The sequence below is a fragment of the Pan troglodytes genome, chromosome 10, assembly GCF_028858775.2.
Source record: "Pan troglodytes isolate AG18354 chromosome 10, NHGRI_mPanTro3-v2.0_pri, whole genome shotgun sequence".
NCBI lineage: Eukaryota > Metazoa > Chordata > Mammalia > Primates > Hominidae > Pan > Pan troglodytes.
The window spans coordinates 55,622,333-55,636,194 of NC_072408.2; the positions used below are offsets into that span (position 1 = coordinate 55,622,333).

At 33.1% G+C, this 13,862-nt stretch overlaps 1 protein-coding gene across 3 annotated transcripts in view; it reads right to left on the minus strand.

Annotated features, from left to right (window-relative positions):
- The window catches only part of LRRK2 (leucine rich repeat kinase 2), a 143,449-nt gene that overhangs the window by 115,407 nt on the left and 14,180 nt on the right, over positions 1 to 13,862 (minus strand). For all 3 annotated transcript variants that reach the window (XR_010148048.1, XM_001168494.6, XM_063785773.1), the window contains exons 6-11: positions 12,331 to 12,465; positions 9,266 to 9,397; positions 3,248 to 3,367; positions 1,819 to 1,961; positions 1,649 to 1,728; positions 175 to 281 (exon numbers count right to left, since the gene is read on the minus strand). Coding sequence is in view for 2 of the 3 variants with exons in the window: in XM_001168494.6 (XP_001168494.1) it covers positions 175 to 281; positions 1,649 to 1,728; positions 1,819 to 1,961; positions 3,248 to 3,367; positions 9,266 to 9,397; positions 12,331 to 12,465 (717 nt within the window). In the remaining variant the exon portion in view is untranslated. The remainder of the gene's footprint in view (positions 1 to 174; positions 282 to 1,648; positions 1,729 to 1,818; positions 1,962 to 3,247; positions 3,368 to 9,265; positions 9,398 to 12,330; positions 12,466 to 13,862) is intronic.

Genomic DNA, 13,862 nt, shown 5'->3' on the forward strand with positions numbered 1-13,862 from the left:
CCTTTTACGTATATATTCATAATCCATATGTCAATACATCTCTACACATAGAGATACCTTTCACAATATATAGCTTTATAAATTATGTAAATTTTTCACAGTATATAGCTTCTACAATTAAAAATACCACAAAAATGTGTTTCCCTTTATTTGAAAACATGGCCCACTGCTTACCATTTTGTTCTAAGAGAGTTGACAATGCATTCGCAGATGCCTGGAAAACTTCCTTTGATGAAGAATGCATAAGCATGGAGAGCATCACTTCCCTATGAGCTGGGAAACTTTCAAAAATTCAAACAAAATTTTAGTAGTAATCTTTTAAATAACTATCTCAAATTCTCACTTGCTATTATCAAATATCTCTAACAACAATTAAGAGCATATAAACAATATTTCATGCCACCTCCACTTACAAGAGTGAATTATAGTTCATTTTTTAAGACTCGAATTAATTAAATCCTAACAAATTAGTATTTTTATGCTTTTTCAAAAGCCAATACGCAGCAGAGAGAAATAAAAAAGCTCAGCAGATATGTAAAGAGATGCTGAGGAAAAAGGTAAAGTGAGGAGAAGAGAATGGAAACAAGAGAGGAAAAACTGAAAATTGTAAAGAAGCAAGGTAGGTTTTAAAGATGTATAACGTAAATATATTTTCTTTGTTTTAATAATATATTTATTTTAAAGTTATCTTATGGATATTGAAAAATAGGTATCCTATGAACTGAAATTTATAAACTGCGACATGAATCTCCCTTACCCTAATCTCCAAAAGCCTTGCTCAACATGAGATTATTAAGATGCCAATTTAGCATAGTTTTCAAAAGAATTACTGTTTCTTGTCAAAATGAAAATATTTAATTAAGTAGCATCTGTGTTATTAATTCCCTTCTTATCAGCAATAGATAATTAAACAAATAGACGGTCAAGATTTCAGACATAGAATACTACTATTTGTTTCCAAAATAAGTCATTCACTATTTAAAACCCAGAGGATACCCACTGCAAATAGCACAAGTATAATCAATCAGTTGCCATAAAACACAAAGGCTCACGGATATGAAACAAACCTGATACGCACAAAACTCCTTGCTACAGCTTGTATCTTTGGGAGAGAGTGCCGGTCTTATGATGTTTGAATGGCACTCCTATTGAAAGAGTTATCCAGAGATGACAGCTTCAAATAACCCTCTCGAAAGAAGACAGGTCAACTCTGTCACATCAGATGGGAACTCATCATAGGAAGCTCTCTAACCAAATCTAATTTCTGATATTGACAACCTGCTGGCTAGTCACCATAGAAGAAAAGATCACAGATGGCTCTGCAATTTCTATCACCCAAGATGAATTAATATGGCATTTTAAAACGATCAGCCAGAAAATAGAAAGATTCTTTCTCCATGATTCATGAATTACCAAATGACCCTTGATTCCAAATCTCTCAATAATAACTCTCATTCTACCTTTTCTAACTCCTGAAGGTGATGAGATCAAAATACTACATACCTACTACTATTCTGCAGCAACATCTAAAACTAAATGCCTATATCAAAAATATTTCTAACAATAAAAGTTATGGTTAAGGTATTTTATAGGTATTGATTTAAAATATAACTGAAATTTTCTATCATATAAAATCAAAACTACTAACTGGCCATCTTCATCTCCAATCTTCTCATGTAAACTGTTTTGGTACATAAGGAGATTATTTAGTGCCCAGCATGCGGCCTCCTGGATTAGGGGAGAAAAAAGAAATCTGTCAAAATATAAATGACTGGAAAACATAATTTTGAATAACTCTAATATTTATGAGAGACCTACCTGCACGTGCTTGTTCTTTCTATGCCACGTTAATGCTTTGTAACAGGCTTCCAGCCAAAACAATTTATCTTCTTCCCCCTCATCATCATTCTCTTGATTCTCATTCTTTTCCTCTAAATCTTGATTTAAGAAAATAGTCTCAGCTTGAAAAAAATTGAAAAATATATAAAAACATTATATATATTATCTACTTAACAGTTTGACCAACTCTAAGTCCATATTTTGAAATATTACCAACAGAATGAGGTGTGCTTTAGTAGAAGCCTTGGTCAATTACAAAGATAATTTTTAATATATTATACGTCTCATAATGCTACCATCCTATCCAGATAAATAATAAAATGAGGAAGAAGGTACCAAAGGAAAAAAAAACCTAATAGACGAGAGGAGGATTATTTGAAAAGATTAGTTCATCACAGCACTATTCACAATAGCAAAGACATGGAATCAACCCCAATGCCCATCAATGATAGACTAGATAAAGAAAATGTGGTACATATATACCATGGAATACTATGCAGCCATAAAAAGGAATTATCTCATGTCCTTTGCAGGGACACGGATGGAGCTGGAAACCATTATCCTCAGATAACTAACACATGAAGAGAAAACCACACACTGCGTGTTCTCACTTATAAATGGGAGCTGAACAATGAGAACACATGAACACAGGGAGAGGAACAATACACACTGAGGCCTGTTGGGGGATGGGACTGGAGAAGGGAGAGCATTAGGAAAAATAGCTAACGCATGCTGGGCTTAATACCTAGGTGATGGGTTAATAGGTATAGCAAACCACCATGGCACACGTCTACCTATGTAAAAAACCTGCACATCCTGCACGTGTACACCAGAACTTAAAATACAAATAAATTTTTTTTTTTGAGATGGAGTTTCATTCTTGTTGCCCAGGCTGGAGTGCAGCGGCACAATCTCAGCTCACTTCAACTCCTACCCTCCAGTTTCAAGCGATTCTCCTGCCTCGGCCTCCCGAGCAGCTGGGATTATAGGTGCCCGCCACCATGCCAGACTAATTTTTATATTTTTAGTAGAGATGGGGTTTCACCATGTTGGCCAGGCTGGTCTCGAACTCCTGACCTTGTGATCCACCCGCCTCGGCCTCCCAAAGTGCTGAGATTACAGGCGTGAGCCACCATGCCCAGCCACAAATAAAAATTTTTTTAAAACAGATTAGCTGCTTAATGACAAAGCTAAATCAAGAATGATGTAAAGCAAAACTCTACATTGAGATGTGTATATTTGTCACAACTGTTAGTTTCCTTGAAAGTATCCTCTACTGGAAAATGAGCTACACAGGACAGAAGAGGCATTGAATACTTCCATCTGTACATATGATTCTCTTGTTACAATGTTCATATTTGATGTCAAATGCCTCTGTAAGAATCCCCTTTTTAGTGAAGTTACTTACTGAGGAGGGCCAAACAGCTGAGCGCTGAGATCTGCAATGCTGCGTTCTCTGGGTACTGCTGCACAGCTTTCACCACAAACTCATGGACTTCATTTAATACCAGGATATTGAAAAAATTACCTAAAAGTTAAGTGAAACATTAGCTGAATTCTCATCCATGGAAGTTAAATTACCTTTAACATATAACACTATTTACATCAATAATTTTGAATGGTGATGAATATTCAATGGCATTAAAACATTTACTTTAATTAAAATAGCTTAATATGATTGAGTAAAGTTTTGAAATTTTATTTTATGCTGTCCTTTAATTATCTTACTTAGACAATGGAAGTGATTGAGCAAAAATAATGATACTAGTTTGCGTTGTATTAACTGCATGTTCTCTGATTCCCTCTCACGTCATGTCTGTGACACACGGCACAACAATATTCATTGTGTAAAATAACTTAATTTTTCTGTCTTTTAAAGATGAAACTCTTAAATCCGTCTTTTGGAAGACCCAATATTAAATCATTTTACTGAAACACTCTTCTTTCACTTAAAGGAATAGTGCTTAGAAAATTCATTGGCATGTTTACCATTATTTGATCTTGTCTATGATGATCTCAGAAAAAAAAAAAAAGATATTTCACCACCTCCAACCCACCCCAGGAAGAAGTCCCATACCTTTTTATACCCACTCTTCTGAGAATTAATATGATATCCAAGAATCTAAATACTTATGAGGAAAAACTTTATCTGATACTGCAGAAATATGTACCTTCTTCTATTTGGCTTATTTGTAACTCACTAACAGTTACCAAGCTTCTTTCTAAAACAAGGAATTGAAACTCCTATTCATCTATAAGTGTAACTAAGTGATCTCTGAGATACAAAGCCAGAAATGGAAAAGATCCTGTATCATAAAAAACCTAAAGCCCAAACTAAATATTCATCAACGGCCTCACAATCAAAAGGCAGTTTAAGCAAGTATGGAGCTCCTTTACCAACACCTTCCCATGCTGTTGCCTCTTCCACATTCACCCACCAAGCAAAAATTCTCCACAGCCCTTAGTGATCACTAGTGTTTTCAAAAAGATTTTCTTCTACTTTTACCAGCTTGTCTAAACTTGGGTTGTCCCCATCAGTCTCTTTTCCCTATTATACCCACACCACTGCCAACAGCTGTTCTGTCACTGAATCACTGTGTGACTCAGAAAACAGCAGGAAGACTGGACTTATGTTCAGGTAACTTGTGTGAAAATACGTAGCAAATTATACGAAGCCTTTAAATGCATTAAGCCCATAATTAGATTACATAGTTTGGCAAAATGTTAAATATTTATTTACTTGAGGTTTTAATTTTAACTATGAAGAAAAAGTTAAGAGTTTTATTCAGCTACTTTTGAAACAATAACAGCAACAATAAATTCTCTACCCATTAAATGGAACAAATCATCATACACTAAGAGATAATCAAGAGAAAAAGATTCTTTACCTGAAGATCAATTTGATCACTTTTTATTTTCAAAAAAAGTTACAGAATAATATAAAAGTTACATATGACATGACAGTTGCCATGTTTTATTTAATTTTAACAGTATAAAATCAAGCACCTTTAATGTGCTGTTCTAGACAATTTGGCAGTCAAGTAGCATTTCCCTGATCACAAAACAAAACCACTTCTTCTTCTGGCTCATTTCAAGAAATTAAGGTGAACTCACATTTTAATGTAACATGTGCAAGTTGTAACTTGACTGTGGTAAATTGTAAAACATGAAACAGAGAATTCTACAGTAGTGTGCTACTCTGACACCTGGATTTAAGAAATCGACTTTGAATTAGATTAAAACATTATCAGATATCAGCCACTTTGTATAACTACAACCTTCTCATGAAAAATAATGAATAAAGGGTCACCTGATAGAGATAAACTAGTAAATGGATACCATGTTTAGAAGAAATACTTTGTTTAGGGATGAAGAAATTTGGGTTCTCAGCCTGATTTCATCCCTTACTGCTTACATAATCTTGAATAAAACACAAAGATTGATGAACCACAGGACCTCATCTGTAAATGTGGAAATAATAACAATATCCCATCTCCCAAGATAGTTGTACGTATCAAAAAATATATATATTTATATATAAATGTATATATTTATATTTGTATATTTATATACATCTGTGTATAAATATGTATATTTATATACATTTGTATGTATATTTATATACATGTGTAAATATATACACATTTATATACAATGTGTACATATTTATATACATATTTTTATATACAGTATATAAGTAGATTCATATATATGAAGTATGTGAGTATATATATACACTTTGGAAACTATGAAAGAAATGTGAAAATATTAAAACATTATCATCTTAAAGTTTTAGTCATATAACAACATTCAATAAATGCTTGTCAAGGAAAGAAATAACAAACTAAAGTTGTGCATGTAAAATAGAATTCAGCTTACAAAAAATTCATTTTAACTGAAACTAGGAAATTTCCTAATGCTAAAATCAATTTCCAAATTACACAGGGGATATAATCATGATACTAGAAGTGAAAATACAAGTTGCTACAATGGAGACATGTCAATTAGTTTTTTCAAATGATTAATGATTTTCCTCAAAATTTGTAACAATGAAAAACTAAATGCCTATTATAATAATCCTAATTTTGTACAAAATATTCCTGGTTATCCTTTTGAGAAAATGTCATCAGAATCAATGTCCAACAGTTAACGATCATTCCTTATTATTCAGCAACCACTCTCACTTTTAAATGCATTGTTGTCCTCACAAAAATATCAAGGAAATTTCCAAGGTGTGTGTTGAGGGGCAGAGGGAGTTCAAAAAGAAGCTGAAACAAGAGCTGTGAGTTGAACGCCAGAGTAGTCTTGTGGGAAAGCATGAATCCTGGCGCTGCATTCAACAAACCAGTTTCAGACTCTCTGCAAGGTAAGGCCTCAACCAGAGTCTCCCATATTACGCCTGGATCATATCCTAAACTGCTCCCAGGTCAGTCCTGTGCTCTGACTCCTGGCAAACACCTCTGAAAGAGCATCTTTAATTTAAGTCCTCAGGATGCTCAATCAAAGAGAAACTCACAACCATACAAGAAAACAAGGCTCCGCAACTGACAGGCAGTCAGCCTAGAAGCAGTTGGTTTAGACTCCCCAGAACTTTATATATAGTTATCAGATACAAAACACAAAATAGCCATGTATTAATCATTAAATAAATAAAAGGATGTTTTTAACAAAAAAGAAAGGGTAAAAAAGAAAAAACAAGAGGCTGCCAAAACTCACCTGGTATATGTGAAAATAAACAGAGAAGATTTTTTAGAAGTGTTTTTAAAAATCTAATAAATGACCAAGTTAAATTTATCAGGAAGTGCAAAGTAGCTTAGTATTAGAAAACCTGTAGATGTATTTCTTCATATTAACATAATGAAAAGGAAAAAAAAAAGACTTACAATTTAAGTATATTTGATAAAATTAAATATTTTAATATTTTTAAGCCCACATTGTAAAAATAAAAGCAAACATTTAAAAGCCCACATTGAAAAAACAAAAGCAAAGAAGAAATAAAATAAAATTTCTTAACAAAATTTTTTTAAAAAATTTAAACCCTTGTAAGATGCATTATTTTGGATGGGAGAATATTAAAAATATTCTGTTTAAAATCAAGAAAAAGAGCAAGACAAGGATGTCTAGTATCAATGGTTCTATTTAACACTATATTAATAATTCTGACTCATGTAAGAAGACAGGGAAATGAAATAAAGAATATAAGAAGCAGAAAGGAAGAATTCAGACTGTCATTATTTACAAATTATATAATTGCTAGGTAGAGAACTTAAGTGCATTTAGAAACAAATTGTCAGAATTAACAGAAGAGTTTAGAAAGGTAGGTTAGTTCAATATACAAAAAATCATTTGCATTTCTTTATGAAAACACAGTTCAAAAATATGATTTAAAAAGAAATACCATTTACAATAATAATAAAAAATAAGATACGTAGCAAAAACTAAGATGTGCAAGACATGTATAGAATAAATTATAATGTAAAGATGTCAGTTCTTCTTAAAATGATCCACATATTTTGTGCAATTCCAGTCAAAATCTCAACAGTGTTTTCCAAGGAACTGGACAAGTTAATCCTATAATTTGCATGGAATAGTAAAGGCCCAAGAAAAAAGGCAAGCTGTGCCTAAAAAAGAATGTATGGTGACTTGACCTATTAGCTTTTCAGATATCAGGACTTACAGAACTATTAATTTAAATAGTGTTATATTGATTCAGACAAATCAGATTAATGCAACAGAACGCCAAGGACAGAAACATGAATATACATGTTTACATATTTATATACCACATGACTGGGAAACAGGTGAACCTCTAATAAATTGTGCTGTGATGGTAACTAGCTCTCCACACTGAAAAAAAGAGGGGGAATTGGGTTCTTTACAAAAACAAACTGCAACAGTTTAACAAACGAGTAAGATTTGGAATAAAATATACAATATATTTATTATCTTAGGGAAAGGACAGATTAAGATTTCTTAAACAAGATACATAAAAAAGAGTAAATCACAAAGGAACTGATTATTAAATTTAACTATATCACAAAAGCCACCATAAAGATGGTGAAAAGACATGCTACAAGTCAAGGGAAGGTATTTTCTTTTTCTTTTTTTTTTTCACTCTTGCAAAAAACTGTGTTTATTTTCAGAGATACCTTTGAAACTTCAAATAGACAATGACCCTTCCTCAGTCAACCTGCGGCTACCTCTTCATCTCCTTTTTTTTTTAAATTATTATTATACTTTAAGTTTTAGGGTACATGTGTACAATGTGCAGGTTAGTTACATATGTATACATGTGCCATGTTGGTGCGCTGCACCCACTAACTCATCTAGCATTAGGTATATCTCCCAATGCTATCCCTCCCCACTCCCCCCACCCCACAACAGTCCCCAGAGTGTGATGTTCAAGGGAAGGTATTTTCAATACGTATAACCTACCACCAAAACATTATTATCCAGAATCTATGAATCGGTTTTAAAAAGACAGACTATCCTGTGAACAATATTGATAAATGACAGATTGCATATTTCACAATGAAGGACATACCAATGGCAAATAAATATTTTTTAAAATATTAACCCTTATTTATATATGGAGAAAATATGTATATCTCTGCATCAAATGTTAACTGTTCTTTTTCAGTTATCTGCTTTAACACAGATAGTAGTAGCATAAAATAAGAAAGAATCCAAATGTCCATGGATAGAAAAATGGAAAAATAAACTGTGGTATTTCCAAATAATAGAATACTACATGCAACCACATGCAAAAATATTTGATTCTTATAATCATAGCACTGATATTTGAAAATTGCAGAAGACAACATACAGTATGATTACATTTTGATGAAGCAAAAGCAGGCAAACATTAACAATTTTGCTTAGAGAAACATGAAAATGTAGTAAATCGTATTTATAAACAAAAGATTTGTAAACACAAAATTCTGGATAGTGTTAACCTCTATAGAGAAAGCAAGGGCAGGAAGAAGCCCAGGGTAGCTTCCCCCACTGGGAATATACAACATTTAAGTTGGATAGTGAGTCATTTGCATTATGCTTTATATTGTATATGTTATGCATATTTTTGTATGTATCAATTCTTACATAATTATATTTTAAATATAGCCTCAACAATAAAAAACTCATCTATAGAACTACATCTATAAAAATAAGATTAAGATAATACTTCTTTTACATTCTACACATCTATTTTTGACACTCCTTTTAAAAGTCCATCTAAGCACAGCAGAACAGTTTGGTAATTTACAGTATTTTCTTTTTGTTTTAATTTATTTTTTCTGGGATTTTACAATATTTTCATTCAAAGTATGTCAATATGCTACTTATCCATTATTATGCAACATATATATGTTTTATATATATATGTATATCATACAGAGTGTGATGACATATTAACTAAGAAACTCACCTAATGTAAGCCTATGGAGCAAACAGCAACTCACTTCTTGAATTCTTTCACTGATAGGGAATGCTTTCATAGCTTCCACCACAATATTATAACACCTGACATTGCCACTCATGAGGACTTCCACATTATTGCCTGAATTTAAAGAGATCATAATTATCAATAAGGTAACCATGTTCTCCTTTCAAATATGCATACAAAGACGTCTTATATAGACTGTAAATAGATGGCAGCATAATGACTGCATTTCCAAATTTAAACATCATGTTCTTTAAGTAGCTGTAAAAAATACTATGCTGTTCATTAATAACATAATGGGGTGTAGGACTAATCTTTGGCATTAAGGAAAATTTACTTTATTCCTGTTTCTTGGCTTAAAGCCTTAAGATCAAAAAAAGGAAAACTTCAGAGTACTTTTAGTACTGAAAATGAAAGGAAAAGTACTGAAAATGAAAGTCTGGAAATGTAATGTATTGGTCATAAGTTTTCAAATAAATAAATTGGAGGGTCTATTTCTTTTTTTTTTTCCAGACACATCTTTATTGAAAATTGCCACAGAAATAGCTGCTAATTGTGTTGTGATTGATATAGATTCTGCTGTTATAGGTTGTGTGAACTTAGTCACGTTGTTTAATCTTGTTGGTCAGTTTTCTTGTTGGTAAAATAGGGACAATAATGTAACATATTTTAATAGATGTGGTGAATATTATAGAATTTAATATGTAAAGTGCTTAAAGTTTTATCTCCCATATAACTATCATCACAATCTTCATCATCACAACCATCATCATCGTCATCCTGGAACTATAGGATAGATAATTTCTGAAGTCCTATTAGATATGGCTCATGTTATATTGCTTACCTTTTTTTTTTTTTTTTTTTGATGTGGAGAAATAGGAACACTTTTACACTGTTGGTGGGACTGTAAACTAGTTCAACCATTGTGGAGGGTCTATTTCTTAACGAGGCTCAACCCCATTGGAGAATGACTTTTGCATTGGTTTTTTTCCCCAACCAAAAGAAAGAAAATCAAGAATATGTCACCAGATGGAACAGTTAAAATCAGCTATGACCTGTTTCCTCCATTCCAGAAGGGCAACCAATGTACAAGGCAGCAAAATCAAGCTTCCTGAAGGCTCCAAAATAGGTGGAAGAAAAGATGGGAGAAGGAAAGAGAGGAGGCATAATATTAAAATATAAGTCTTAGGGACAAACACAGGTAAAACAGAAAGGAAAGAAAGACTCTACCAGAAAAAGCAATTAATCAATAAAGGGAGTGAGGTGTGGACCTACATGGAGAAAACATGTATATCTCTGCATCAAATGTTAACTGTTCTTTTTTTGTTTAAAAAAAGGCTGTTTGCAAAACATTTTAGTATTTGTTTTGGCACAGCCAAAACTAATCAACTGTTTTCACAAAAAGTATATTACAATGCTTAAACATAGAAAAAAATTAACAACGTAAGGAAATGAACTGCTTTGACTCAGAACAATAGACTTAAAGACTGAAAAGCAAATGTTTTTCAGTTAGAATCAGTGTTTTAAAAACTTTTGATTTCTTAATTTTTAGCTGCTACTTTCTTGACTTTTGCATTATGAATCAACACATTTTTACTGGAGTTATGTCCGATGTGGGTGGAAAACAATGGATTCCAAAAACCTCCAGCCCAAAATAAATAAATAAATGAATAAATATAGCCAAGGAAAAAGTATAATGAAAAACATATTCAGTTTGTTGGCAGTGATGTCTCAGAGAAATGTAAAACCATGGCCTTTCTCTATTATTGTTCAGCCCCACCCACTTTCCAGTGTTTAATTTCCTGTGGATAAGAAAACATTGTGATTTTATAAACATCACCAAAAAAAAGCATTCTTTCACAAGGGCATTGGGTTTTTACTCTGCCTACACCGAAGGCTCACATCTTCAGATTGACACAGTGATTTCCATATCTGAAACCATAAATGCAATTACATATAGTATACAACACACATATAAAATACATATTGTCTAATAATCCTGTCAGTGATTTTAGAACACTTATTACATACCAGGTACATTGTTTAACTCTAATCCTCAAAACTTCACATGTGTGAGGATGAAAATATCACTAGATAAATGCATATGTATATCCTGTAGAAACCCACACAAGTAATACATGAAATACAAAGTGTTAATGGTCACTTACAAAACAAAACAGACTATGAACCATTAATACAAAACAAAACAGAATATGAACCATTATTTTAGCCTAATAGCAATCATTGGTAGCAAACACATCAAATTAATTTCTTCTGATTAATATTTTTGGTGAAAAATGTGGCTAAATTTCAAAGCATCATTAAACTGCTAATCAAGAGTCACAATAAAATTCAAACTCCTTCATGTGGCTTTTTAGGCCCTTCATGCTCTCCACTCCATGTCTCTGGCCTCATTTACTGCCTCTTATCAAGCTCTCCCTTGCCTCTGTCAATGAAACACAAACGGATAGGATATTTGGGGATGTGCATGCACAGCGGCACACACGCATGCACGCACGCACACTCATAACCCCACACCTTTACTGAGCTACTTTTGTCTTCTTGAAGGCAGTCTGCTCTCTCCTGATCCAGCATCTTTACATTAACCATGCCCACTGCCTGGGCCACTTTGCCTGCATTCTCACTTCAGGTCACACCTTCATGCACAGGAAGCTCTACTTATTAAATCTTTGCTAAGAGACATTGCCTCACTTCCTATTTGATCTCCTAACTCTAGGTACTTCTGCCATCTGCCATCACTTCTGCCACTGTAATCACCTTTGTACTTATCTGTGTCCCCCATTGTACTACAAGCTCTGAAAAGGTAAGGAACACATCTGTATTTTCCACGATTGTTTCTCCAGCACCAAGCCCACAGCCAACTTCAGTATAATGTCAGTGAATGTAAATTAATTAAATGAATAAATGAATGAATGGGTTGAGCATCCACAAGTTTCTAAATAATAAAAATATTGTTAAAATATACTCAGAATGAGATATATTGTAATTTTTCAGATACAAAAAATAAATAACATTTAAATGCTACTTACAAGGAATCGCTAGGGAATGTAAACAATGCAGCACATGAAGCACAATTTCCTCTTCATCTTTAAAATTTGTTAACGCACTTAACAATATCATATAATCTTTGTTCTCAACAAATTCAGTCAGTTGCTCCTCTGAGACTTAAAAATGAAAGACAAAATACTGAATAAGCTTAAAGATGATATGAAAGTTTAATTATTCAAAAATTACAATATTCATTATAGTTGTGTGAGATACATCAAGTGTAATCTCCTTAAATAAAAAATATATTTCTGTGAAGCAGCCCTTCCTAAGAATGTTATAATGAGAAAACAAGCTACGGAGATTCAAATAATTTTGTTTCGGCCTATGTTAGGTACTCCATGTTTTGAAATGTAAAAGTGCTAGTCAGCAAGCAGTTCTCAGAAAAACAAAATTATTTACAATTTCATTTGGGAAATTCTAGAGAAAACTGACAGTGACTAATAAAGATGGCCAACTGGAACTGGACATATTGCAATATTTAAAGGGGAGGCATTAATGGTAGGCTGCTGAAGGGCAGCTCAGCTAAATGTTTCAGTTCAAGAGTTGTCAACTTGAGCAAATGGCAAGTAATCAGACTTTGAAATACTCTGTCTTAGTGGTTTTCCATCAGACAGCAAAAATATAAATCATTAATTTTCACAATTAAAGTCATTTGATCAAGCCAGTAAGTTCCATTTGGAGTCATTGTTATTGGGCAACAACCTCAAAAACATGTATAAAATTATAGTTTATCTAGCTTGAGAATGGTGCCAGAAATATGTTAGAAAACACAGCACTCTAAGTGATCAACATTCATTTTTTTAAATTTTATGCCAGAGTGTCCCTATAATATAATGTGAAATCAGTTAAGTTTTCCTAACAAGTGAAGAATATCATGGAACTTTCTCACTTTATGGTCTAGTTTCCACAGTACACTTTCAAATTTTGAAAATTAACTTTATAGTCACCCCTGAGTCCTGGAGAACTTGATACTCCTGGAAAAATCAGAAATTTTTCTACTCTACATTTATAGTCATAACGCTCTCAGCACTGATGGTTTTTCTATTGAGTAACATTCTTCTTTGTAACATTCTATGGTCTACCTCCAGTGTCTTAGATGGACTAAACAACGATGGTGATAAAGTGATGCTAGCCCTCCTTCCAGGAAGAAGAATGTGCCCCTAAACTTCCACACAGAAGATTACAGACCCTGCAAGACAATAGAACCTCAAACTTTATCCTAATTGTCATCGAAAGCTTAGTTGCAAGATAGAACATTTATACATGACAGCCTGAAGGAATTCCGTACTCGCTGTAAACTATCTTCTACTTCACGGTGTATGATTATCAAAGAGCTGGGTACCAGGCCCATGCTATTCTGACTTTTGACAGAGTCACTCTCGCTGCAATACACTTTGTATTCCTTGCAAAATGTATGTCCTTTATTGTCTCATCCAGGAAAACCCATGGGAAGATGTTTCTCAGATCTCCCATGAGACCAATTGCTTCTCCTGAATAATAGGTTTACTTTTAT